The sequence below is a fragment of the Bombus flavifrons genome, chromosome 14 (assembly GCF_040668555.2).
Source record: "Bombus flavifrons isolate JBK064 chromosome 14, iyBomFlav1_principal, whole genome shotgun sequence".
In the NCBI taxonomy this organism is placed as follows: domain Eukaryota; kingdom Metazoa; phylum Arthropoda; class Insecta; order Hymenoptera; family Apidae; genus Bombus; species Bombus flavifrons.
In genome coordinates, this window is record NC_138455.1 from 10,341,590 (window position 1) to 10,369,431 (window position 27,842).

Here is a 27,842-nt window from a genome sequence, read left to right on the forward strand (position 1 = left end):
GTGTGTGCAAAAACGATGGAAAGGAAGGGTTGTGGGGGCAGCCACTATCGAAACAGCCTGATCGTGATTGTGAGTATTCCTCGAGGAAGGGGGTTCTTCCTTCCTCCGTTGGGAAAGAAAAAGAGAGTTGGAACGAGCTGACTAGAAACAGACAGCAAGAGAGTGAGAAAGAAAGGGAGGAGGGAGAGAATGACAGGAGGCACTCGTTCACTACGGTCAGTGCTTTCTGAACTGTTGTCAGTGACAGTTCCTCGATCATGTGGCGGTGGATCCTCGATCACTGATTCTCGTATCGATTACGTTTTTCCTTTTTCTATCATTCGCTCCCGTTCACGGACTGAGTTTTGCCGCATTTCACACACGCTCTTCTCGTGTATAGTTTCGTTCGACCGCGCCTTGTCTTGTTTTTACTCATCCCCTTCTTCGTGTCTCGTCGATATTGGTGCTACTTTCCACGTTCGGAGCGTCACGCGTGGCTGGAAAAACTGGACGAATCATGGTAAGTGGAAACGTGCGAACTCCGAATCTGTTTGTTATCGTGTTTATTTGGGAGTAGAGAAAAAGGAGAAAGAGAGTTTAATAGAATTGGTAAATTGGTATCGCTGATACCAATGTTGTATAACATGGTTGTTTTTCAAGACAGTTTTATATTATTACTTACTTTGTTGAGAAAAATTATTCAGTCGATATCCGATCAATTTTTGTAAGTTTATTTGCATTCACCAAAGTAACAAAATCGTGATTAATCGTCAGGTCTACGTCGTATCGTATGTAGAAAATTCGTGGATGGTTTGACAGAATTATTTTGGTAAATTATATAATACTATTGATATTAATTTTCTACAGTATAGTAAATTTTAACGAAGATTTTATTTTACTCTATCAGACTTTAACGTGTAAGTTTCTAAAGCAATTTTTGTAAATTGATTCACGTTTGTCAAAACCAAGAGATTAGGTTGAATTCCAAGTTCTTCTTACTTTATCTTGTTAGAACGAGGATCGACTTTTTAATCAAGTTTTTATAAATTTATTCACATTTATCAGTAATAAAAGAATCGTGATTGGCTATTAGGCTCACGGTGTTTCGCAGGCGATTTCTGAAAAAATTGCTCATGTTTTTGCAGAATCTTTCCCTCCATCCTTTTTCTCTGATCGAATCGGCTCCGTTTTCAAACTCGTTTTATTTTTCATTCGAACGATATTACATCATGCGCGGATTCATGCAAGACCACCGTGGAACCGGTCTGAAAAGAGATCGATTCGGAAAGGATTAAAACAGACATCGAGATCTCGACGCAGTTGTGTTATTCATTTTTCTTTCTCTTGTTCTTCTTCTTGCATCAATGACCGGACCAAACTATGGCAGAATGATTTTTTGGACATTAAATCTAGTGGTCTCTGTTTGAAGATTTGTAGCAAGTGTTTGATATCATGATACATATGGATCGTTTGAAAGTACGCGTAACTCTCATATTCAAGCACAGAGAATAACTATTAATGGTTCTATTTATTCTACTTAAATAATAGGATAATATAATATTGATTGTATGTGTGTAATTGCGTGTAATGTCGTGTGATTTTGATTATATATGCGTACAGTGTGAAAAATAGTAAAAGAGTTTGCCAATCGTAAATTTTGACAAACTTTGTTTTTACCAAGTTTTATATTAGGCGAAGTTTCAGTTTATTAATTAGAAGTAAAAGAGCAAACTTAATGACTATATGGTGATGACGGTATAATAGTGCAATATTAAATTACAATAATACAGTGATAAAACAGAAAGCAAAAAATTTATAAAATGCAGATGCACAAATATACAACCTTCTGGCTATATATAGTATTTTATGTCCGGAATAAAGCAATCTGTAAAATATTTAATCACACTTAATTAAAATCAATTAAAATATTTAGGTTGCTATAAAACAAAAGTTACATGGAATCCTGTTCAATTTTTTATTCACGTATTAAGGAGAATTTTCCTTATCTGATTAATATTTCGGAAATTACCATTTAAACGACGTCATAAAAATACCACAAGACTTATTGCCGTTTTCGACTAGGCGAATAATCCAGTCAAAAGGACAATTTAATTATTCCGGGATAATCGCCAAGGTTTTGCAGAGCATTTCGCGTGGATTGTTTTGCGCCAAGGTTAATGAAGCTGGCAGAAATGTGAATGAAGGAGGAAAGTTCACCGATATCTGGATGTATCTCGTAAATCGGCGGAACAGTGACAGTTGTCTGCCTACGCGATTCCCGTGGACCTTCGTCGTAACAAGTATCAAGAACTCGTTTTTGTCCTTCCGGGTTACTCGAGCCCTCTCACTTTCGTCGAGCGACGACCTCGTGTGTCGATTCTGCACTTTGATAATCGAACAAATTCGAAGCGAGATCGAAAGGAAACGGGACCGCGTAACTGACTATCGCGATTCGAGAAAGGTGGGCGTTAAAAAGTACGGCACACGATCGAGAAGACAGGTAGAAATAGAGATTTGTGTCACGAAGAGGTGTTCTTAATGGTTAACAAACGTTTTTTCAAAATTATCATGTTACGAAGATAACTGTGTAGGCATATTGATTATATTTGTCAACAGATAAAACGTATGTATACGTCTTAATAGACAGTTCCAGTCTGCGATTCCGTATTATGATTTTAATTATGAAAATCAATGTTAGATAAAGATGTTAGTGTAATAAAAGAATGTTCCTTTTTGACCTTGCAGACTATTATACGTATACTGTATCGAACATGGTTGAATTTGTCTCCACGTTCACTTTCATATGATATAAAAAGATATTTATAATTCCAAGTAATTAATTTTATTAATATTAATGTTATGACAATTCTACGTATAACGTTCGTTGACAGATATTGTTAAAGGAACTTAATACGTATTATTTTCATGATATGTTGTCCACCATCAGAATTTTCAAAGTACTGGATTAACCAGGAAATGGATTTTTAAGCAACTAAGGAAGTCATATACTTTAATACACCTGATTGTCTCTTTAATAAATAATATGCCATCTTTTCTTACTAATTCTCTGCTAAATCTCATACAGTCGTTGATCTTTGACTTCAATATCATCGTAGCATTTTAGATAGTTCTTGATTTTTAAGACTGAAATACCTGTTTCTAAATTTAGCAGATCGCTACGATATGGTGCTACCTCGAATGAATATTTACAATTTAGTTCTTCAATATCTTTCCTGAATTATAAAATTCACATGCACTCAACCGCTTGTTTTCTGCTCGTAATGTATTTCTAAAATCACGAGTGCTAATTCCACAAAATATGCAAAAACTTTCCGTTCAATCCAATACTTATAATATATTCACAAAAGAAAGTTTATAAATTAAACGATAATCAAAGAAGACACCTGTTGTGTTTTTGTCCATCATTTAAATCCCACTGTGGTGATTTCACCTTCGACTCACTATTTCAAACTGTTTCTCTTTCATTGACATTTACCTAGCACGGATCATAAACTTCATTTTCTTGTATAGGAGGCGAGAACCTTTTGCAATCACGAAGAAGATGGCTCGTGAACACCTGTAACGACGATCGTGCGCGGTTTAATTCGACGTTAAAACGTGCGGACTAGACGCGATATTAATCACCGGACTATGGTGAAAACGTCGATCGGCTGAGTGAACTCTCGATCTTGATTTACGAAGTCTACGAAACGAAGAGAAGGAAACTGACACGGTATCCTCCTTCGAAAGAATTGAATTGCCAACGTTTCGTTTCTCTCTCGCTCGTGTTCTTTTCTCTTCTTTTCTTTTTTTTTTTTTTTTTTTGTTATAACGTTTGCCAGCCCGTTTTCACACGAATGCTTTGTTGCACTGTGAAGCAATGCAAATTCGGCTTGTTCATAATGCTTAGCTAACGAGTCCCTTCATTTGCCAGCGATGTAACGGGTATGTAAATAAGAAAATTGCTGCCTTTCCATTGCATTAACGCTACATTAGAATCCCCTAGGCGTAATCATTTTGATCACTCTTCTTCCTCGTTCTTTTAATGTTTCCAGTTATGGAATTTTTTTGCTTGGTGACATTTTATATCTGTGTTAACATATCATACGCATAAAGTTTTGAAGTTATATCTATTCTTCATGATTTACGAAATGATTGTTATACAAGGTTTTGTTCCAAAAGAAATTTTATTATTGAAATTTTATTATTTATCATATTGAATATTCACCTGGTAGTGTGTATCTATGTTTCCATCTAAAGGACCCCACTGTAGATCAATATTTCTGTTCAGTTTATTACGTTGAATGTTGAATGTTGGAGAACGTGCAACAAGACAGGGTATTAACGCATGATAAATTTTATTATTTTGCAAATCGTTCAAAACATTTCCATTCTGCGGAATATATTTTGTTTTTTGTATAGACGAAAAATTTGACGCAAACAACCCACACAAAGAGCGTTCGTAGTCATCCTCGGATGCAACGTATTGCGCTGAATTATTAATGGTCGTCCCTGGCAATCGCTAATCGTGACTAGTCGTGTAACGGTAAAGGAAAAGAGAAATGTTCTTTCTACATCCAATGACACCGATTGGTGAAACCTGCGACAACCCGGTTCGCGACAGGTCAGCACGCTCAGGAATTTTGGCCTCTCTGAATTCGCCATTTGCAGGTTTTCGCTGATTAATTAAGTGACAACGTTTTCATTATAACATTTAGAATCAAACATAGATAGCTGTCCTAAAAAATTTCAGTCGATCAGTAGAAAGTTCATAACGATTGAAATATGTATGTAGGAAGCAAATTAATTATCAATTCTAGTATATCTGAATAAAGTTTAATCGGTTTTAGAATTTTGTTAAATTGGGTGCAGTTTCAAGATTATTTTAAATTTTATTTTTTTTATTACACCATATAATTTTGTTATCTAATAAGATATTTAACTGGAGCAATTTCTAATCGCATTGCATAATGTAATTTTATGTAACCGCTTCACTTTATAATTTCTTAAATATCACACATGAGTAAAATCTTGAAACATTGATCAACCTTAGCTACAGCTTATAATCATTCAAATAATGTTTTCTACGTATGATGAAACGTAAGAATCATACCCTGAATATAAAATATATTCGTTGATTGACAAATAATTTATGACAAATAATCTTTGGAATATACATTAAATAGACTTTATTTTGTACTCTGTTCAGTACTGGACCAAAATTATGAATGCTTGAAGTATGTGTACCTATAGTATCACTAAATTTAAATGATTGTATTGTATATAGATCATGATCATAAAATAAATAGTGGGCGTATCAGACATCTTCTTTTGAAAAGCTAAAAAGAAACATTTTGTACAAGGAGTTAAGAATTATTAATTTCGAATTAGCCGATTATAGCCAGTAGTCTATGTATATTATTTTACTTACACGTTAATTGATTTATTTTTCTCAGCTGTAATTGCTTAATAAATTCGTCCATTTATACATGAAGTGGTTTAAAGATATAGATACATAATTTTTAAAAACATACCACGTCATTTAAAATCAACAAGATAATCTACCGATAATCTTTGATTTTTGTGTATATATGAATTATTAAATCCCAAATATTGGCAATTTAGTTAATCCTAGTTAATATATTAACGTTTACGAATATCAATTCTACGAAGATCTTAATATTCGAAAAAAAAAAGATAATTCACGGAGATTAATGATGATGAAATGATGAAGCTAGCCAAAAGAAATTCATAATTCATGATTCTTAAGATTGTCTCGCAGATTGTATTTACAATTCAAATACCAAAATTAAACGGTGTAATTCTGGGTGAAAGAACAATACTAATTTGATGTATAATTCCTGAATCTGTTTGTTATCTAATTAACAGTTTTATGATTTGCAAGACGGTGTAATGTAAGATATAAACGGAGTTTACCTGTACATGCGTACATGGTGTTAAGGAAACCGAAGGCCGATTTTTATCGGTCTGCGGTCGATCAGGCATTCGAGAAGAATCGTACGAGTCTAAAAAATAGTCGATTATGCAATCCACGTAAGATATACTACATTCTTTATGAATTTCACGTTAGCCATGCTTTTGGCAAGCGATCGTTCAAATAATTCCTGATACACAGCTGCAATAAACGTTCACAATTTTTACAGTTAATTTATACAAATTGGTGTTGAAAATACCTGTGTTCAACATGCTATTTAACAAAGATTAATAAAGATAAAATAACGAAAGTAGTCAAAGAATGTGCATGATTTATTAATCGCGAGACTGCATTGAGGCTTGAATTGGCGATTCAAACGTTGTGAGTCATCCCCATAAAGAAAGATTTGTAGCTGTAAGAAGCTTAATATGTGATTTGTAGTTGTAAGAAGCGTAATATATGTGGTTGGGCCGTGTCTCTATTTGTGTTTCCTTTGACACATAAGAAATTTGGATCTCTTTCAAATTTATGATGATTGCAAATGAATAATAAATTATCGCGCGATACAGGGTTAGTAATAGATAAAGGAACTCTACAATATATTGCAACGTCAAAATTGTTTGTCAATTTTCCAAAAGATTTACCCTAATATAACACATATACACCTAATTGTAATCCAATAATTACATATACAGATAACTAATAATAATAATAAATACACACAACAAATAACAAAAGTTGTTACAAAAGTTGCTCAATAAATTTGTAAAATACTTCCAAAAATAAATGACAGTTTCGACTATCATGCTATTATCGCCATTCCAACCATAAGGAATAACTTCAATTTTTCAACAAAATCATACGGAACGTTTCGTTTTTTCGAAAATCGTTTCCAAATTTTTAAGTTTATATTGATGCAGCAAGACCTGAATATCTAGTTGTATCTTTCCAATTGACGAGTGTTATCCTATTTCTGTTATCCTACGCACATGCTTCAAGTTCTTGAGTCTTTACATTGGATCGACAAGAAAGAACGCGTTCATCTAGCAATTCGTTCGTACGCGGAAAAATGCGTGCAGAAGTGACCAGGAAAAAATTCGGTAGAAAGCAGTTGGAATCCGGTGGAATTTCTATCGAAGCACGCGATACCATCCCGTCCTCACCGTGTTTGTTCCTCTACCAGCGCGATAAACACACATGCACGATGCAATGCACGCGCACGTTTGCTCAGTTGACGTTTTCTAAAAAGTAAACGCTACATCTCTTAGGATTTCGAGCGTAGTTTCTATTCTTGGTAAAAATCAGCCGGCCGTGAAAACTAGAATCGTTTGGTCTACCTTGTGTGGCTAAAAATTCATTCTTTAAATTTCCACTCATGCAATTTTGAAAAAATTCTTTTTTATCATAGTACGATATCATTTTCACATCATTTTTGCGAGAATTTAATGATATTAGAATGATGGAATAAATATGGATAAATCGACTTAAATTCATTCTATAATTATTGATCCAATTACGCATATCATTCTTAAATACGCTCATCTTTTTATGGAAATAGATCTCTATGACTAAAACAATCGAATGGAATGGGATTATGTCAATGATATGTAACGAATAATCAAAGCAAGCATCAAAGATGCCGACGTTAGAAGGGTTTGATACGTGGAACAGAATTTCTGGGAATATTTTACAATCTACCATTGTATTAACCCTATTTGCAAATCTGATCTTACCGCTGTAAAAAGTCATAGAACTGCTTTTAATGAGCTATTTATAACTGACTGAACATTTAGATAAATCATTCATAAATTCTAGAGTATATCGTGTTACATCTAAATTTTAGTCACGTACAAATTGATTTCTATTGGCATAAAATTTTTAAAAATTTGAAATTTATCATTCGTGACTTGTTACCTTTAACTTATATGTCATACGTATCGAACAGTAAATTGCTAAAATAATTAATGTGTCTACGGATTCAAATATATATAAATGAACAGTACGAATAAAATATCGTAGACATAGCTCGATATAAAATTTCGCGATTCTTGACTTTGAAAGTTTTCTCCAGAATGATCACAATTAATTACACTTATGAATCCATTCTAAATTAGCTCTTAATTACGATCTATAAATTCATAAATGTTTATTTGGACCACACTAATCTTAAATCAAACAGTTTTTCTATCCTCTAAGACTAATTAATTTTAATTTATCTTAAGGTCCTCTGATTTCGATTAAATTCTAATCTACTTAATTAATTCGAAAGTAATTTGATAAACTTCATCTAAAAATTTTATAATAGAAATTTTTAATTTTGTAGTTGATTATTTTTTTTAGATATTTGTTACGAATAATGTTTTCTGTCTCAAGCTTCAAATAATTAATCAAATAATTAGCTAAATATGTATGGACGATATATCTGAAGCAACTGACCAAACAATAGCAACATTTTCTACCAATACAGATTCGCGAATGCATTCTCTACGAGTCGCAGACATTGAAAGTTGCATACTTTGGTGAAAGGAATGTAGCATGGTATCTGAGCCACACAGTAGTGCGTAAAGTGGCATGCCTAAAAGCGCTAACTATTTTTCACCATTCACTGTAAATGCTTGTGCATTGAGTTTCAAATTAACAAGTTTGTTAATATTAGATGAAGTCGAAAAACGTGCCCACAAAAATATAAATCTCTACTCTATAATCGTAATTAGTCGAGTGTATTTCCATCCTTATTTTAACAAAATTATATTTCTTCTAATAGAGAAGAATACGATCTTTCAATTAATCCGAACAGATTAAATGCAGTGAGAGTATCGTTTGACGGATACTAATAAAAGATGATAATATTAACTACCATGAATAAAATACCGATCAGATAAAATGTATAAAATTGTAAGTTTATAATCTACATCAAATAGTGTAATTTCATTAAAAATAAAAGATGCTCCAGGAATTTTGAGCTGACATGTATGTGTAAAAAATTAGGTTTTCGCAGAAGAATCAAACCGACAGTTCTCAAAAATCTGCCACTGTCATGAAAGCAAAAATAGAAGACATCTTCAGATTCTTTTAACAAGAGTTCACGGTATAAAAATGGGAAAATTCTCGTGTGAGAACCAAAGCAACAGTTGGCCGAAAGTCTCCATCGCCATAAAAGCAAGGCATCGGTATTGCATGGTATGTCATGATGTAGATAAAAGGAAGAAAGGAAATGGAAGAAATTCGATAGATTTCCCGTAGCGGCAGGAAACTGCTGAAAGTTTCATAAGCGGTGGCCGAGCGGGCCCCTCCGGCGGAAGTCGAGTGAAAACGGTCCGCAAACGTGCGTGGCTTGAAAACGATACGAATCGATAAGTGGTGGTACGTTGCTCCGGTCAGAAGAAATACTCGCGCGATCACAACGAATGAACCAGCCTGAACGGAGCTCGGATCTGAAGTTTTTGCTCCTAGCAAGCCGGCGAAGTTTTCAGGTTAAAATACGCTCGCTTCAACCTGACAACAGGTCCGGCAACTTGCACCTTATGTAAGTTTCACCGGTGACTTGGTGTGCATTGTATTTACGTATATGCCTGTATGCATGTATTTATATGCGAATTTACCTTTCGCGGGATTATCGCGCTATTATACACGGCCACTATATCTAGAAATGGTAAATGCTAGAAACAATACGACCGGGCTGTTATTAATTGCAACGTCGAAGATTCGAGACGAGCCGAAGACAGGATTCGGCAGGAGCAAGATGAAAAATTTGCGAATCGAAGTTTCGTCTGAATGTAATTGTATAACTTCTAGCGTAGTAACGTATTTGGATTATGTGCGTTAGGAATGCTGGTTGCTTTATTAAAACGTATTTTTTATAGAATAGAGCAACATATCGGTTTATGATTACGTTAGATATCGAGAAAACATCACCAACTCTTTCACTACGAAGCGTCCCCATTTTCTTTCGTTACGCATCGCTTCAAACGACTCTTTCAACACAAGTTAGGTCTGCGCATAGCTGCAAAACTAAATTATTATTAATTTGAATGTTGCGTATGACGCAAGAGGCAAACGTTTTCCTACTAAGTTTGTCAAATTTCCTATTTTCCTATTGATAATGAACTTGTGCGATGTCCCTATTATTCCAAAAAATTGTTATACGTTGACCGAAAATGATGATTTATTTTACTTATATTTTTCTATACATCAACACGTATTATTTCACTGCTTGGTCGATCCTCAATGGATCAATGAAGTCACACAAATTATTATATCTATTTATTCGAACGAACTTTTAGTTAATAACCGATGAACTGAACTGTTGCTAGCAGAATTTACTTATCCGAACGTTTGGGTTCTTATTACACGAAGGGAAAATAATAGACGATGATGAAAATTAGTGAGCTCCTATTCTATAAATTCCAATCGACTCAACTATGTGTCTGACGACAAAATAATTAGAGTTCTACTGTACAGTTGAACAATTTGACTCGAGTGTGAACTTGAAGTGAAGTTGGCGAATTGAACCGCCTCGAACTCAAGCAACTCGGATAATCTCAACAGAGATTGAACTTTCGCGTGTACAAATTGGTCGGCACAGGGGGTCTGGAAATGAAGAATCGAGAAATACGCGCGTGATTTCGCGTTTCTTGCGCGTACTTTTTCTTCGTAAGTGCTCGTATTGAAGCGAGGCCACGAAAGTCGGTCATTGCCTTCTTTATCGTTATATACGTAAGAAAGGCAGGCCACGAGGCGCATGGAGATTGAACTTCTTTTTTCGAAAACCGTGTTTGTCGAACGTCGGAAGGCGAGCCACGATGAATTATGCGGGAACCGTATGAAATGGAACGAGGCGGGATGGGACACCACGAAATAGGAACGAAGGAAACTTTGAAACGAACTGTAGGACACTCGTTGGACCACCTGCTTCAAAATACTTCATTTTTCCTTTGTCACATTACGCTACGTGATTCACAGATATTACGAACTAGAATGGCCAGAGAAAGTATCGACTAATCAAGTCTAAGTATATTAAACTTCGTATCATTCTGTGGTATTGCATCGTATTATACGAAACGCGATTTTTCTAGAAATTAAGTTGAAAACAATGAGAGTTGTTACTATCGGAGTTTCAAAAAATTGGAATAGAAAATTTCCTAAGGAAACTTTATAGAAATAGATAGTGAATTATAAAAAGGTACGTGAAGATTCATCACTGATTGATCGCCAAAAGGTAATTGTTTATTTTCATCTAGTAACACGAAAACCAATGACCGCGTTATTTACAGGCTGATTCAAATGAGGCTAATAAAAATGAAGCGTAGAGCTTGATAAAAAAAATGGCTCATTAGAAAGTGCGGGTCATAGGAAACCTGTTATATTCAAATATTTCGATACATTACGCTATGTGATTTATATTACATGTTATTTTGTTTGTTAGAATACGTCAGGTGAAACAATGGAAACAGTTACGTAACTGACATAATTGTATAAGTTGTTTTATAACTGGAACGTAATTAGGAAGTTTGGACGTTAAATCGTGTCTTAAGGCAGTCAATGTCAAATCTGCTGGAGTTCCTTCATATTTCGCAATTACGAAACTCGTGTGATATGATATAATTAGTGAACAGCGTTCAGAATATTATATCACGTATGAAGTAATTTAATATCAAGTTAAAACGACAACCCAAAACTTTACGTCTCTCGATGTCCTTCGACTCAAAGATCACACGCGGTCTACCTAGGCTTCGCTTTCTTACAAAAGAAAAAATTAATCGTGTCTTCTCTCGTCAATCGAGGAAAGTGAAAGCGAATAAAAGAACGCATACACAGGCCATTAAAAGAGTTCATTGCTTTCAGCAAAAATAAAAATGAACATTCGTCTTTTGTCGGATGTACATTCGTAAATATCGCTCAAAAGTTTGAGATCGTTTGTTACGTTTGATCGTTTGAGAAGAGAACTTGGATATCTTGATGTGGGAAAAAATGTATATGTACGAGATTTTTCGTACGAGTTTTCGTTTCTCTTGATATCTTTGTCATTTTTTGTCAAATTGTGCCAAGACAAAATTCGTTGGTTCAGAACAAGCAACATTGTGATTCTTAGGTTGAGGTTAGGTTCTTGGGTTGAAACTGTACAATTTTTCATTTAAATAGTAAATAATAAATTAGTAAATTCTAAGCACAATTATTTCATCTAATTGGAATTTATTTAGAGGGAGGATATATTAGCTTGTATTAAAGCAAGATGATATTTAAATAAAATGGATATGTATTTAAATAGGTTTATATTTAAATTTAAGCCCACTTAAATGCCTATTTGTTTCCTTTGAATATTATTTTGCATTGGTAATAATTTCATGAAAATATAAATCTCTGTAGAATCCACAGGCTAATTACAATCGATAGCAAACTCTTAAGTTGCAATGTACACGCGTCGTCATTATTTTATCCAATTGGAATTTATTTAGATGAAGGATACATTAGCTTGCATTAGGTTGGTATTGCATTGGAATTTATTTAGATGGAGGAGATACATTAGCTTTTATTAGGTTGGCAACTAAGTGATTGCGGATTTTGTCATTAGGTGGTATTGCAAAATCCGCAATCACGTAGTTGCCAACCTAATAAAAGCTAATGTATCTCCTCCATCTAAATAAATTCCAATGCAATACCACCTAATGACAAAATCCCCAATCACTTAGTTGCCAACCTAATATTAAAGCAAGACAATATTTAAGTAAAATGAACATTTATTTAAATAGGTTTAAATTTTATAGTGAGTTTTACATTTAAATTTAAACCTACTTAAATAGGTATTCGTTTTGCTCGAATATTATTTTGCATTGGTAATAATTTCATAAAAATATAAATCTCTGTAGAATTCACAGGCTAATTACAATCGATAACAAACTCTTAAGTTGCAATGTACATGCTTCGAAATGAAATAGCAAGAGAGGTACACGCTTGAAGAAAGGAATTCGACTTGTTCCTAGTGTTACGATTAATTGAGAATCAGGAAATGGAGTCAATTGGAGGAAGGAATGGTAACAGTAAGGAAAAGATAGGAAAGTAGCAGGGGAAAGAACGAAATGACAGAAAGGAAGCAAATAGATGAAATATATGGGACAGATGCTTGTTCCTACATTTTACATAAATCAACGTGAGAGAATTTCTTCTCGGTTGAGAACGTTGAACGAGCCAAAGGCGTCGAGCATGATCTACAACGAACCGAAGAATAATAGAAGGCTCGCTGGTTGCTTTCACCTGATTCCAGGTTAAGCGTTAATTGTACCGGTTAATAAAATTCGCAGGCCTGTTTTAAAAGTCCCATGTAAAAATCGTCGATCGTGCTCGAAATTCAAATTTCGGTGAAAGTAGGAAGACACCGGAAAAAAGTTGTTAATTGGCCGGCGGCAGAATTCACGAATTATTTACCAATGACAATGTTGTTACTAGATTCAGTGAATTTTTATGCAATTCTGAGAAATATAAAAATACAAGGCTCATAAATATGGATTTCTATGCAAGCACGTACTTTGAAAAATGTAATTAAAAAGATAGAATCTTGGGGAAAAATTGTTTTACCTACCAAAAATTATGGAAAGCATAGTACTTTGAATGTTTCATATACCACGCATATATATTCATATATTATGCGCATTTTATGAACTTTCTCATCTTTGTATTTATCTTTCATGCATACAATTCCACAATCTATATAATGTATTCGATTGGCTCTAGAGGGGGACATATGTCTGTTCTTGTCGCACAATGGTCCGCTCTTTGTCTACGACCACACCTGCCATCTATCGGAAACGGTTCAAACTACAAGAAAGTAACAGGATCATAGAATGTGCGAGGAGGTAACTCAACTCCTGTTAGACAAAGAGCGTGCTAGTGCGCGACAAGGGCAGACATACGTCTCTTTCTAATTCATTGAATTTTCATTAATTGCTCCGTTTCTGGAACAAATTCCCGTACTTTTGGAATCGTAGAATACACAGGGGATCCCTGACACAATATTCTGGCACCGCTTTCGGCCGGAATTTGTACCTAATTATTCAGTTTTTAATAATTATCCACGGCGTATCCTCGTCACCCAGGGGCGACGCCGTGAATTTTCGCATAATTCTCGCCACGCGTAATTAACTTACGAACTTTTATGCACGAAGAACTTAGCGTAGGATCTAAGGAAGCTTCTAAAATCCCTTAGGGAGCGAATTAATACCGCAAAAGATTGATATTTATGAAAAATCGCAGGCCCGTGCCGCGGCAGCCGTGACACTTGCAACGATAATTGTTGATAACTAATTAAAAGTGTAATTAACGAATAATCATGAAATTAGAGGAATAAGTACTTCTGTCCTTGTCGCACAATATAGTTTTCCTTGTCTGTGACGTCACGTATGTCTGTCCTTTTCGCACAATAGTGCGCTCCTTGTCTAACAGGAGTTGAGATACCTCCTCGCACGTTCTATACTCCTGTTACTTTTTCGCAGTTCCAGCCAAATTCAATAGATGGCAGCATCGATCGTAAACAAGGAGCGCACTACTGTGCGACAAGGACAGATATGGAAATTAGTTGCACCTTTTCGCCGCTACACGGCGCTAGTGTTTCGTGATCCACAAATGGCGCGAATTTTGATTTCGAAAAAAAGCCAATTAGGAGGATTAATTTACGATCTTTTGCTGTTGCAATCTTCCTAATTGAACCCTCAGCTTTCTTTCTTACACTATTCGAACCTCGAATTGCCTCTATGAAAGTTTACAAGCATTTCGCAAATTAACATTTCCCAGTTTAATATAGTATAACAATTAATTTACCACGTTGATAAACGAGATACAGAAATCGTTATATAAATCGTTGGACGAGCCGTATGTACACGAAATGATGATTCATTTGTAACATGTTGCAAGATCAAGTTGCCGTATGTATGCCGGTCGCATTAATTACGGAGAACATCGACCTTCGTGGTGTTAAAAGCTTTCACGAATAAGCGACCTTATTATACAATGTCGCACGCCATGAGGTGTCTTCGAAAATTTTCACGATAAATCAGTGAACTATGAATATTTATGTAAATCTGTATCTTCCTGAATGGAATTAAAAAATGGAATTAATTCACCTGAACACTATCCTTCATCTGGATAAATTTTTATTGAATGACAAGGGTCTGTTGAATAAAAATGTCATAGCAATACAGCAATAAACATGCTTCGCCTGAATAAATTTTAATTGGACGAAATAATTTTACTAAGCACAGATATACTCGAATAAAGTACAATGTAGAGTACACCAGGTGTTATCAACAATTTGTCAAAGTTAACAAACCAATAGACTAGCAGCATTTCTTCAGCGACTCTGTATCTTCTTTTAAACTAAAACAGTTCTCTTCTTTTAAACTACAAAGTTCTTCAAAACGATTTAGATATTTAGAGAATTATTAAATTAACATTAATTGTCTAAATTGTGACATTTCGCTTACATATAAAAGATGAGTCAACTTGTTTGTAATAAAATAAATAAATAACTCTCACAGAAAGAAAATATCCATTTAATTTCTATCTTCTATTGGGCAACTAAGTGATTGCCACTAGGGATTTTGTCACTAGATGGTATTGCCAACCTAATAAATTTCCCAGACATGGCTACTATTTTTACCTAAGCCATTCAAAGTTACTTTGTCTGAATAAGTTTGCCAAATAACTCTACTTTATCTGAAAACACTAAGAGTATTACAATAACTCTGTATCTTCATGTATTTATGAATAACAATGCACGCATAATAAATTGCAAAGATGTACATGAATTCTTTAGTTACGTTCATAGAAACATAAACTTGTATTGTATTTAAATTCTTAAATAAATGCATCAACTTCTATTTATCACATTTTTATCTATTCCTGCTGCAAGCGAAGTACGCCTGCGTAGTAATTGTTAGGTTAGAAACTAAGTGACTGCGGATTTTGTCAATACTACCTAATGACAAAGTCCGCAATCACTTAGTTGCCAAGCCAATAGAAGAGAAGAGAAGAGAAGAGAAAGAAAAGATTAGCTACATTCAACGTTAGCGAAATAAAACTAGTGGCTGAGCTCTCGTAACAGTTAAATGAAGAAAACTAATAGATAATATGTCATACAATTAAGTTCATTCGTTTCAGACGAACGTTATATTAGGTTTCAATCTAAACGATTCGATGTCCAATAGGAATGATTGTTGCCGAGCTTTCATAAAACTTTAATTAATTCGAAGATCGTAAAGGAACAAACCTACGAAATTGCTTGGATGATCGTGTTCGTTAAATTAAATATGTGTCGCACAAGGCAAGCATTTATGAGGATACTTGTTACGAAGATACGTGTTTAAATGGAATATATTGGCTACAAAAGCGTAGCAACGACAACAGTTTGTTAATTAATGAAACGAATGATGTGCCAGGACAAGAAGAAATAGCCATACTGAGGTGGACTCATAATTTTGGTTCGATATGCTTGAACATTCACAGTTACAAGAAACACTTATGAAGATATTTGAATTGGAATTAAAGGGAAAGGAAGACGTTATAGAATAAATTGTGCTATCGTTTATTTATTAAACGTTATATTAAACGATCTATTAATTGAAAATTAAATAAATAAAAATTACAAAACTTGACAAATATCGCGCAAACATGATTCGATGGGGTGAACGCTATACTCCAAGCGAAGAACTGGACGCGATGATTTTAGTTTACGTTTCTATGGGTTGAGAACCGTTCGAACGTGGATCGAAGCACCGCATCAATTTCACAAATTGCTTTATATGTACCGTGTAATAATTTGACGATGACATTAAAATAAGCTGTGTCCTCTTGTGCACAAATAAGGAACATAAAGCTTCCCTGACCAATCCACGGAAACAATGTTAATAGAGGTGAGAACTTTACTTTCAATAAAGCACAGCCTATAATCTGAAATCTCGTTATTCGATTATTTGCCTATTATTCGAACACGTTCTTGTCTCGACATTCCATTATCCAAGTGATCATTTACGATACACGTTGCATCTCTTCATCTCGGAAGAAATATTTCATCGAGTCATAACGCGGTGCGATGCAAGTTAAGTGGCGTCCTTACAATTTTTTGTGTTTCTACTGAATTTTATAATTAAATAAATCCTTTTATATTGCTGTATCTGTAAAATTTGAACCACTAAATTACAATAGTTAAAATATTATATAAAATAATTGCCTGTGATTGTACGGAATTTAAACGTTGCATTAAAGTGATATTTCAATTTTTAATCATTTTTATTATTCGAAATCGAAGAATTTATAATAATATGACGCGCCAGTGTTTTTCAAATCGTGGAGATCTCTTCGTGTCTTCGGTTTACATAGATCACTTCCACGTGGTATTTATTCTATTATTCTGATAAACCTTGGCAAAATTATTTAACAATTTTCAATAACTTTTTCCGTTAAAAATTGTATCCGTCATTTCATTAAAATAAAGAAATAACGAACAAAAGAAAGAGAAAAACAAAACTTCACCTATAATTCATCTAGATATGTGATTACAGTGTTAAACTGGACAACGTAGCTATTTTTCGCATCGCGGTTCCGCGGCTAATCGTTGGCGGCGTTTCCATGAAACGTAATGAAACGAAACGGGAGCGAGAAAGGAGGTGAAAAGGGTAAACGCGACTGAGAATGGGGAATATGGCGAAGAAGAAAGTTAAACGCGGTCTCTCACGGTACTTTATGCTACTTTTCTCCCGACAAGAAAACTTTTTTTCTTCCCATTAGACCACTAGCTTTGGTCGGTTCTAACTTCCAGGTATAGTAACTTTAAGGCTCGTTTAGATTAGTCAAATCGTTCGACAGCAAGTGCCCCATATCCAGTTCAAGGATCTTGAAACCATTTCACTAATATGAAACTGCTAGTTGGAAATTTCAACTTATTCAAAGTCAAGTGACTTGACCAATAAGAACAAAGAAAAGTAGAAATTTATATAGTAAATAATATTTATATAGAATGTATATGTAATGGATATATGAATAATCTCCTTTGCAACAGGCTGTGTGTCTGAAATACGAGTAAACATACTACTAGACATATAAAATATAGTAAAATATAGTAATACTTCGAGTGAAGTAGATAACAGGCATCCTGATAAAGAAATTTCAAATTATTCGTATTGACGGAGCTAAAATTTTTACATTAATTTTTGTGTCAATTATTAACTCCGATTAGATCAAATGAATTTAATTGAATTTGTCATTTGATGTGAAATTGTTAGAAAATATTAAATACGATATTTCAAATCTTCTTCTTTACACAAAATTATAATTAATGATTTGTAAAATTTATAGGAAGAATAACGTTTCCTAATAATGTAAAATCTAATATAACATGTAATAAAAAATATCTATACAATAAACTCTATAATAAAGAGTGTTTATTCTTCAGGCGTAAGTAGAATGTAACGCTACTGTAGAATGTGAGGCTACAGTAGAATGAGACTTCACGAACGCGGCTTTACGCGGCTACTGCAATTTTTCACGCATCGACAAACGAATTGATCGAAGAGAAAAATCGCTTTTTATGGCTCTCGTCCCTTTCCTTCCCGCCTCGCTAATTACATTCGCTGGGCTGTTCGCTCATTTCCGTGTCGTTTCACTTGTGCTCGGTCACGTTCGAACAGTATCGAGAAATATGACACACTTATTACATTATGGCTGAGCGTCGCGCCGTTTCTACTGTTAAAATTTGATTAACCGAAAATTTAATGGATTTACTTTTGAATCTTTATTGGCAACTTATTCGGCATCTGAACATGTGCGCTCTGATTTCACTTTAGATTGTACAGAAATGTTTTGTGCCTTGCTTTTCCATCATATACGGGGTGTCACATATCAACTGTACTCACATAATGTTGTTAACGATCTGTGAGTAAATATAAGAGAAAAATATCGTACAACGAGCGATGTTCGTATCACTTAAACGTTATTCGTGTTCGTACTAAAACGTGAAATTTATTTTTAATTAAACGAAAGGTGTTGAAAGGTTAAGATATATACAGAAGAGAAGAGTAAGATATAAAAATGCCAAAAGTCGATGCAAGCAAGAGATAAAGAATAAAGAAATTGCACTTTTTCCTTGAATTTATTGGAATTTCAAATAAAATATGGGCGTTGATGAATAGTACTGAAATAGATAATATATTTCTTTGATAAATAATGAAATGTTAAAAATAAATAATAATCACTTATGTATATTGTGTGTTCACAAAGTCTCTTAAAAAAAAGAAAAAGTAGGGACGGCTACGAGTTAAGATAATCTTTAATGTGTGCTGTGTTTCAATATGTTCCACGATAAAGTTACGAAATTTCGTAAAATAACAGGATTTATGTAACACGATGAGGGAAGAGAAGAAAATAGCGGCGGCGAAGAAGACAAAAGAAAAAGGGAGAATGGCGCGTACTGCGGCCGATATCGGCAAACTGTATAATCGACGAAATAATTACGTTCTCCCCTTAATAGGCGATCTTGAGAATCGATTTCTCTGATCGTGGAGAATCGACGATCGAACGTTACCTCGCGACAGTTAGCGATACGACGTTGGCTCTTGGCTTTCGAAAATCTGTAACGCCAGTGAAATTTTCACGGATGGTCGATCTTAGCTGGTCAGCCAACTGCGACACTGACGAACCGATTCCTTTTTCTTCTCTTTTCTTTTCTTTTTCTTCGCTAATTAACTCGCTACTACGACCTAAACAAAATACATATTCGCATTAATGTTACAGCGCTGTTCAAAAGTGTTACATAGACGAAGAAAATATTTTGTTGTCGCTAGACTATGGATAATTATGCAAATTCTTATGTACGCGACTAAAGAGTCACTCATAAAGATCTTCGTATATTCTATAAAAAGGATTTTATAATAAAATGAAATACCACAAAATTTCACGCCGAAGTTATGCTATGTATTTCGATGTAATTTAGAGTAATTAATATTTTGGCTATCGCTTCTTTTGTTCCGCTTCCGACCGCAATATTTTCTTAATAGCTTCGTTTTCTGCTTTCTGTAATTTTTTTCGTTGCAGGTCATCCTCATAAGTAACATGGATCGTGTGAATACTGAAATTACTGTATAAATTTTTCTACGCAATGGAACTAGTCCTTGTATCGGGAATGAAGTGGAAATAAGAGGGAAACGAAAGCACTTGTCTGCAAATGTACATACAAAGTGGTTTTGAAAGCATCCGTTTCTAGTTGTGTTCTTTAATCTACGCGCATTGTGCTAATTAGCTAAGCTACGCGAATAATGAACATAAAATGTATAACGTGGAATAATTGCAAACCTAATAAAGACTCGGCTAATTGCCACGCAAATGACAATAGAGTGAAAATATTGTGAAAAAGTTCTCTTCGCCGGAGAATGTAATCGGATTTTTAATCAGTTACCAGTTCCTCTCTTATCTCGAAACAACTCTGGAACGCTCTGTGAAGCAGAACTCTACTTAGATGCAGTATTACAATTGGAAACGCTTTCACGAGATATTTCAGAACGCGTATGTCGCAATATTCTTTTATCGCGATACGTTGATTAAGCAAGGGATTGAAAATTTATAAAATATGCGATAAATTCACAAGTGGGCGTCCTGTTCCGAGAATAAGAAGAAACAGGAAAGGATCGATTTTTTTAGAAATGGGAAAGGTCAGACATACTTTTTAATAAATAGCATAAATTCTGTAGAAATTTTTAATGGGATTTACTCAGACTATCTTATTTAAGATTTAACATTTGGAATATTATAATAGGTTATTTATAAAATTAATTATTAATACTGTACTTGATTATTATTATTATTATAATGTTAATTTGGAAAGATAATTAATTTCTTAAGTTGTTTCCATTCCCTTAGAAAATGATATACATAGCGTATTAACGGTATTCTTTAGTTGCTCTTTATTCGTGCTAAATATAAATGAAATTTCTAAAATAAAGCCTTCTTATTGCAGAAAGCATTCAGTGTCTGGATAACATAATTATTAATGGCTTGTGAAACTCGATAGGAGAAATTGTTCACGGCGCCAGGAAACGTTTAAACAAATAAACGATATTACAATTTTACGATTGTTTATAATGAAACGAAACTTTCCATAAAATCTTTCTTGAATGTAACAGCTTCTCGTTTCCCACGCAGACTATTATACCCCATTTCGCTTAAATAGGGAAGTTTACGATTCTCAATTTTCAATTCAGTAAGTCTTGGTAATTGATCGTGGAAACCGCAAATAACTTTCTCTGGTTTTTGTAATGGTGTTTGTCGTGACTAATATCTCATCGTAAGCCCGCATTTCTTTCTCCAAATGTAAGAATAATTCGCCAGAAAAATTTCACAAATCAAACGGCCAGCTATTTCTCCGTATTGCCTTCATAATATTTGTAATTTTTAACGAAATACATTTTCACTACGCCTCTCATTTCATTTCACATATTCACTATTCATCCTATGGGGATAGAAGATTCGACCTCTATTTACAGTGTGGTTATTCAACAAAAGTTGCATAATACTGCGAAACAACTATGTATATGTATTACGTATTGAACGAGACTGCTTAATCGTAAAAGATTAATTGTTTTCAATTCTTCCGGAGATTAATCAAACTGTAACTTTTAACTTTGTATTTCTCAACAAAGTTCTCTTTAAAATCACATGTAAATTATATAGTTGCATTATTCAAAATAACAGCAATTACGCTGCAACATTTTTATCACTTCGTAAAGTGTGTTATTTATTGCATGTTCAACAATTTCTGCATCATTAAATATATCAGTGAATAATATTCTCTGCATTAAGAATTCTCTCCTATTAAGTACATGTACCACCGTATGGTACACGTGCATGTAGCATTGAATAATTTTCCACTCGTTGAAAGTCGTCCACATTGCTGAATAATAATGCTACAATAACTTACCACAATCGAACGCTTTGCTCGCTACATGAAGCTAATTAAACATCTACGAGCTAAACTTCCACCTGTCTAATACGTTTTTCTAAAAAAAGAAAAAATTCGATGTTTAAGTTAGGTGATTGATAGGTTTGAGCAACACGCGGTATAAATCTGAACGTTTCCTCAACGGTGACCGCATTTTTGTTAGTTTATCGACCCGAACGAGCACAAAGAAGAAAATGGCCTCTCCGAGGCGAACTGAATCGGCTCCTGGTGATCGAGATCCATGAAAATATTTCGATATTTCGCGTTTGTTTCCCGGTCAAACATTTAGGCGTAATAGCAGCGACAGGTTCCACGGATCAGTAACACGTTCACTTTTTTTTCAGGTGTCGACTAGCAGAACGACCTGTTGTTGGCTGCTGCTCGTCTGCTTGATCGTACTTCTCGGAACTCTCGACAATGCAGAAGGTAATCACTTACCAACTTTCCAATGATATGAATCTTTCGCTTATTTTCCTCTCTTAACGTAATACCAGTTCGTTTCCCCTCGTTTCGAAATATTAGGATAATTGGTACTGCATATCGACGACGGTTTGCTAAGAGAGCGATACAAGCGAAGAAAATAAATTTTTCAGGAAATTGGTTCGAGATAAATAATTATTAATTACTCACTCATTTACTGATAGCTTATTTTCCTTTCAATTTAGTTAGTATAGTGATTTTTGGATCGATAAATCCCTGTGGATCGATAAATGGTAAAATATTGTTTCTTACGTAGGAAACAATTAATTATCATTTGATAATTGTGACTTTAACTCGCTTTCAGAGTTTATTTTTGCAAACATAGCGTCTCAAAAAGTAAATCACATGCCAAGCCACCTCTTACGTATGTATTATGTGATATGAATGCGTTACCGGTATAAATTAACGGATGGTGCTCGAAAAGTAGCCGTAATTTAGTCTGCTATGTGTCAACTTTTTCTTCAGTTTTGCACCTGTTCAGATTTTACATTTTTAATTCAACTTGACCAGAGAAGCGCGATAAATAATTCGATCGATAATTTCAGTCTTCCTATTCTTGTTAATTCGTTTCCCTGTCAAGATAATTTTGTTTGAAATCCGAGTACATACGATCAATCGTTCGACTCACTATACCTCAAAATCTACAATTTTCTGAGTTTATATTTAGTTTCATTCAAGAAATGTTTCTTTCAAATTCTTTAACGTTCCAAAAGTGGACGTTCTAAAAGTGAAACTTTTATTCTATATATTTCAACTATAGACAAATATTTTTCTGGTCAATGTATAAATATGTGATATCGAATTGAACGAATCATCAATTTTACATTATTTCATCGTAAAAGCATATGTAACGTATATTTCATCATTCGGTTTAAATTATTTCTACAAGCATTTTTATTTTTCAAAAGACAAGGTTGCGGAAGCAAAGCACTGTGTAGAATGAGCGAAAGGCGCTAATCTCCATTTTCGTTTCTTCATTACAAACATGAGTCATTATATAAGAATGGCCCACATATTCTCAAATGATCAAAGTTATGTAAACTGGTACTAATATTTCGAAAAACTTTCTCGGGCAAACGTAACTTCTCTTCTAAGAGCATTTGCATAAACGTATGTATCTATGTTAAATATGTTTTTTACACTAAATTTGCACAGAAAAGTTCGTACGAAAATCTAAGACAAATTTAACAGTATGTACCTTTGTATTAATGATCAGTATATATTTTATGTTGGTTATTTTTCGTCTTTATTGTATTATTCATTGCCTTCGTGATTGATGTTTCGAAAATTCTTCGCCTTTTGCAATAATGAATTCTTTTGAGTAATTTTTATAATATTTTCAGAATAAATAATTCCAGAATAAATATTAAGTAAATAGAACAAATAGAGTTGAACATGCAGTGCTAATATCTTACCTATCTATTTCTTCATTTCAAAAAGAAAAATCAATTTGCAACGCGTTAGTATAAAAATAATGCGTGAAGCAGGTACAAGGAAAAGATTTCGCAGACCGGCAACCGCCGCCCCATCGATCTCGAGCGATCAGGAAGTCTCAGCAAGCGTGAACAGATTCAAGGTCACGCGAAATCGTATCAATAATAAGAACAAGAAGAATGAAATTCAGACTGGTAAACCGGAGGACTACAAGGTAGGTATGATAATTATTGTCATATATACAATGGTATAAAGAATTTTGTACTGATTCATGCAATTCGCTGAAACTATTTAACTATCTCAGTGTCATATAATTAGTAATTAAAAAAACCTACATTTACGCTTCAACAACTTTGTTACTTGTACTCCAAGAAACGAATTCTTCGAAAAAAAATATTACAAACTATGGTGTAATTTATGATACAATTTACAGTAAAATTTAATTTATAATAATTTTGAAACGCATACCTTTTTGTCATACGAAATTTCATTTTCACGAGGAAGTGACTTTAAAAATCAAAAATGATTCTCTTTAACGTAAAAACTTATGTTTTGATCTTAATAATATCAATAATATCAGAAATATCCACTTGTTATTTCCTCGTTATTTACTCTCTCAAGGAAATAAATGAGAGACGAAAAGCAACGAAGGGATCGTAATGTAGTTTTAATTTGTACAGCTTGTATGTTACTATACAAACTGGTCTCAATACCGGACGAAAATTGGAAAATTTTTACCCGAAGACATACAACCGGACTTGTGTACGCACATCATATTCGCCTTTGGTTGGTTGAAGAAGAACAAGCTGACCAGCTTCGAGTCGAACGACGAAACGAAAGATGGAAAAACTGGACTATACGAACGAATCGTGAATTTGAAGAAGGCTAGTCCCTCTTTGAAAATTTTACTTGCGATTGGTGAGTATCTTTGGGAATATATCTTCCTCGAAGATAGATAGATTCAAATATGTCAGGAAGAAAATGTATACCTATTTATTTATTAACAAATTGATCAAAACATTAAATAGTGTTTTTTAAAATTTCTGTATATGAAGATCTATGAAAGTGTCATCGTTTATAATTTTAATCAGGTGGATGGTCATTCGGCACTCAGAAATTCAAAGACATGTCCTCGACGAGGTACGCAAGGCAAACCTTTATATACAGTGCCATTTCGTATCTGCGTGATCGAAATTTCGATGGCCTCGACATCGATTGGGAATATCCGAAAGGAGGAGACGACAAGAAGAACTACGTTCTTCTGTTGAAAGGTAAATACAGAATTAATGCTAATTGGATTCTCATTACGCGTGCTATATGCTCACAGATAATTCACTTACAAAATCTACTTCCACATTGTAAAACTTCACACAAATTATCTAATTATACTATTTCATTTATTTACATCTACAGAGCTTCGAGAAGCGTTCGAAGCTGAAGCTCAGGAGAAGAAAATGCCGAGACTTCTTTTAACAGCTGCTGTACCGGTTGGTCCTGACAATGTGAAAAGTGGATACGATGTACCAGCAGTTGCTAGGTAAATTGACGTAACGAAATTAAAATTTCTTAGCTTTACGCTTCATTCAATAGAAGGATAAATATATGAAATCTGATAATAGAATAAAATAAGAAAACTTATAGACTATACGTTTTTATATTGTTACACAAATGATTGCAAAATGGAGCTGTCTTCAATTGTAAAAAGAAGAAATATAAAATTCGTCGTTTTGACGATTTTGCTAATTCAATTGTCAATGGATTGATAACAATCATTATATCTACTTAGCTACCTAGACTTCATCAACCTGATGGCATACGATTTCCACGGGAAATGGGAGCGAGAGACGGGTCACAACGCACCTTTGTACGCTTCTTCGTTAGATTCCGAATGGCAGAAACAGCTTAGTGTGGATAACGCAGCCTCCATGTGGGTCCGTTTGGGTGCCCCTAAAGAGAAACTGATCATCGGCATGCCGACCTATGGCCGATCTTTCACTCTCTCGAACGTCTCCAATTTCCGTGTTCATGCACCTGCCAGTGGCGGTGGCAAGGCTGGCGAATACACCAAGGAATCCGGCTTTCTTGCCTATTACGAGGTACCTGCGATCTCTTGCTTCTGAACGTGACTCTTGCTTCACCCAAAGTGCCATTTTACTCACTGAAACTTGCGTGGATCGTAAATTTAAATCAAATTTTTTTTGACTCGCGAGGTCCTTAGATAATCGATCGATTAGATGCTTTCCCCGTTTCTTGCGGTTAGAAATTTATTATCGCTTTATTCCCAGTTGAAGGTAGTTAAAGGATAAGCAATTTAGCTGTCTGTTTGATTCTAATAATAAGTGGGAATGGTGATTACTGGGTTGTGTGATTCAAAGGGATAGTTAAAACGGTGGTTTTAAGGAAAAATGTAAATGTAGGTACAGTGGCTCGCGAAAGTATTTGAACGCTTATACCATCTTTATGAATATGTTACACAAAACGTTTCAAAAAGTTTAATACAATATCTACGCGTTTACAAAAATTTTCCAGAGTAAGTATTCAAGTATGTGTTTAATGAGTCACAGTATAGAGACGTTTGAATGGTTTTGAAGTTTGATTAACTTTTGAATGAGAGTTTGAAGAAGAAAGAAGAGCAATTTTTCTTTCGTACAAACGATAAGTTCGCCTTTTTTCTATTTTCTATAGATCTGCGAGATGTTACAAAACGGTGCAGCTTATATCTGGGACGACGAGATGAAAGTACCATACTTGGTGCAGAACGAGCAGTGGGTGGGTTTCGACGACGAGAAATCTATTCGAGGCAAAATGGACTGGCTGAAGAGCAAAGGTTACGGCGGTGCCATGGTGTGGACGGTTGATATGGATGACTTCAACGGCACAGTTTGCGGTGGAAATGTCAAGTACCCCTTAATCGGAGCGATGAGGGAGGAATTGCTCGGAATATCAAGAGGTCCAAGTGCCAAGGACGTCGATTGGAGCGCCGTGGCCAGCACTGTATCTGAAAGCATCTTGAAAAAGCCAGAACCTTACAAGATATTGGTCTCAGATGTTATTAACAAGGCGAAGAAACTTCAAAAACCGACAACGCAACTCGTCGTTAGTCCTCCTACCAATGGTAAACTTTTCTCCTCGAATTTTTTGGTTTGCGTTATCGCATTACAGATAACTTAATCATTGTTCGTAGAAAGGGCAGCTCAATCAATGTGCTACCTAACAAATTGGTCGCACAGAAGACCTGGAGCTGGAAAATTTGTACCGGAAGATATCGATCCAACTCTCTGCACGCATATAGTCTATTCGTTCGCAACCTTGAAAAATTACTTGCTCGCAGAAGAAAGCGAGAAGGACACGGAGATGTATGAACGATTGATCGCTCTGCGAAATAAGAATCCTGACATTAAGGTTGGATTCTATTTTTCATACATATTGATCGATATTGATACATTTGACACGTATTTTGATACGTATCAAGCAGACCATGGTATATATCAATCGTCTTAATGATTTTTCAGATATTATTGGCGATCGGTGGTTGGGCTTTCGGATCAACCCCGTTCAAAGAACTGACCAGTAATACTTTCCGTATGAATCAATTCGTTTATGAAGCCATCGAATTTCTCAGAGAATACAAATTTGATGGCCTAGACGTTGATTGGGAATATCCACGGTAAATTTCGAAAAATGATTTCTTCGCGTTCGATGTTCCCTCGTTCCTTCGTTTTATATTCTTCTTTTTATTTATTACATTAGGGGTGGTGACGACCGAGCAGCCTATGTGAATCTTTTGAAGGAACTTCGACTGGCATTCGAGGGTGAAGCAAATAGTTCTGGACAACCAAAATTAATCTTATCAGCCGCGGTACCAGCTAGTTTTGAGGCTATTGCCGCAGGGTAAATTCCAGTTATTGAGTTTCTTTGATAATTAATGAATTATCTTTAACAAAAACAAATTTCAATATCTCACAACGTGTGGCTACTATCGACCGTATGGCTTCGAAATGCAGCTAAATTATTTTTCTAGCTTCTTCCTTTGAGCTA

The 27,842-nt window shown here is 34.7% G+C and overlaps 1 protein-coding gene across 1 annotated transcript in view; it reads left to right on the top strand.

The window, feature by feature from the left end:
• Cht7 (chitinase 7) overlaps nucleotides 1–27,842 on the top strand; it is a 29,929-nt gene continuing 2,087 nt past the window's right edge. Inside the window, exons 1-11 of the mRNA XM_069127454.1 lie at nucleotides 1–69; nucleotides 22,235–22,316; nucleotides 23,858–24,018; nucleotides 24,485–24,722; nucleotides 24,896–25,075; nucleotides 25,218–25,341; nucleotides 25,591–25,900; nucleotides 26,490–26,919; nucleotides 26,989–27,206; nucleotides 27,317–27,471; nucleotides 27,555–27,695. Coding sequence (XP_068983555.1) covers nucleotides 16–69; nucleotides 22,235–22,316; nucleotides 23,858–24,018; nucleotides 24,485–24,722; nucleotides 24,896–25,075; nucleotides 25,218–25,341; nucleotides 25,591–25,900; nucleotides 26,490–26,919; nucleotides 26,989–27,206; nucleotides 27,317–27,471; nucleotides 27,555–27,695 — 2,093 coding nt within the window. The 5' untranslated portion in view covers nucleotides 1–15. The remainder of the gene's footprint in view (nucleotides 70–22,234; nucleotides 22,317–23,857; nucleotides 24,019–24,484; nucleotides 24,723–24,895; nucleotides 25,076–25,217; nucleotides 25,342–25,590; nucleotides 25,901–26,489; nucleotides 26,920–26,988; nucleotides 27,207–27,316; nucleotides 27,472–27,554; nucleotides 27,696–27,842) is intronic.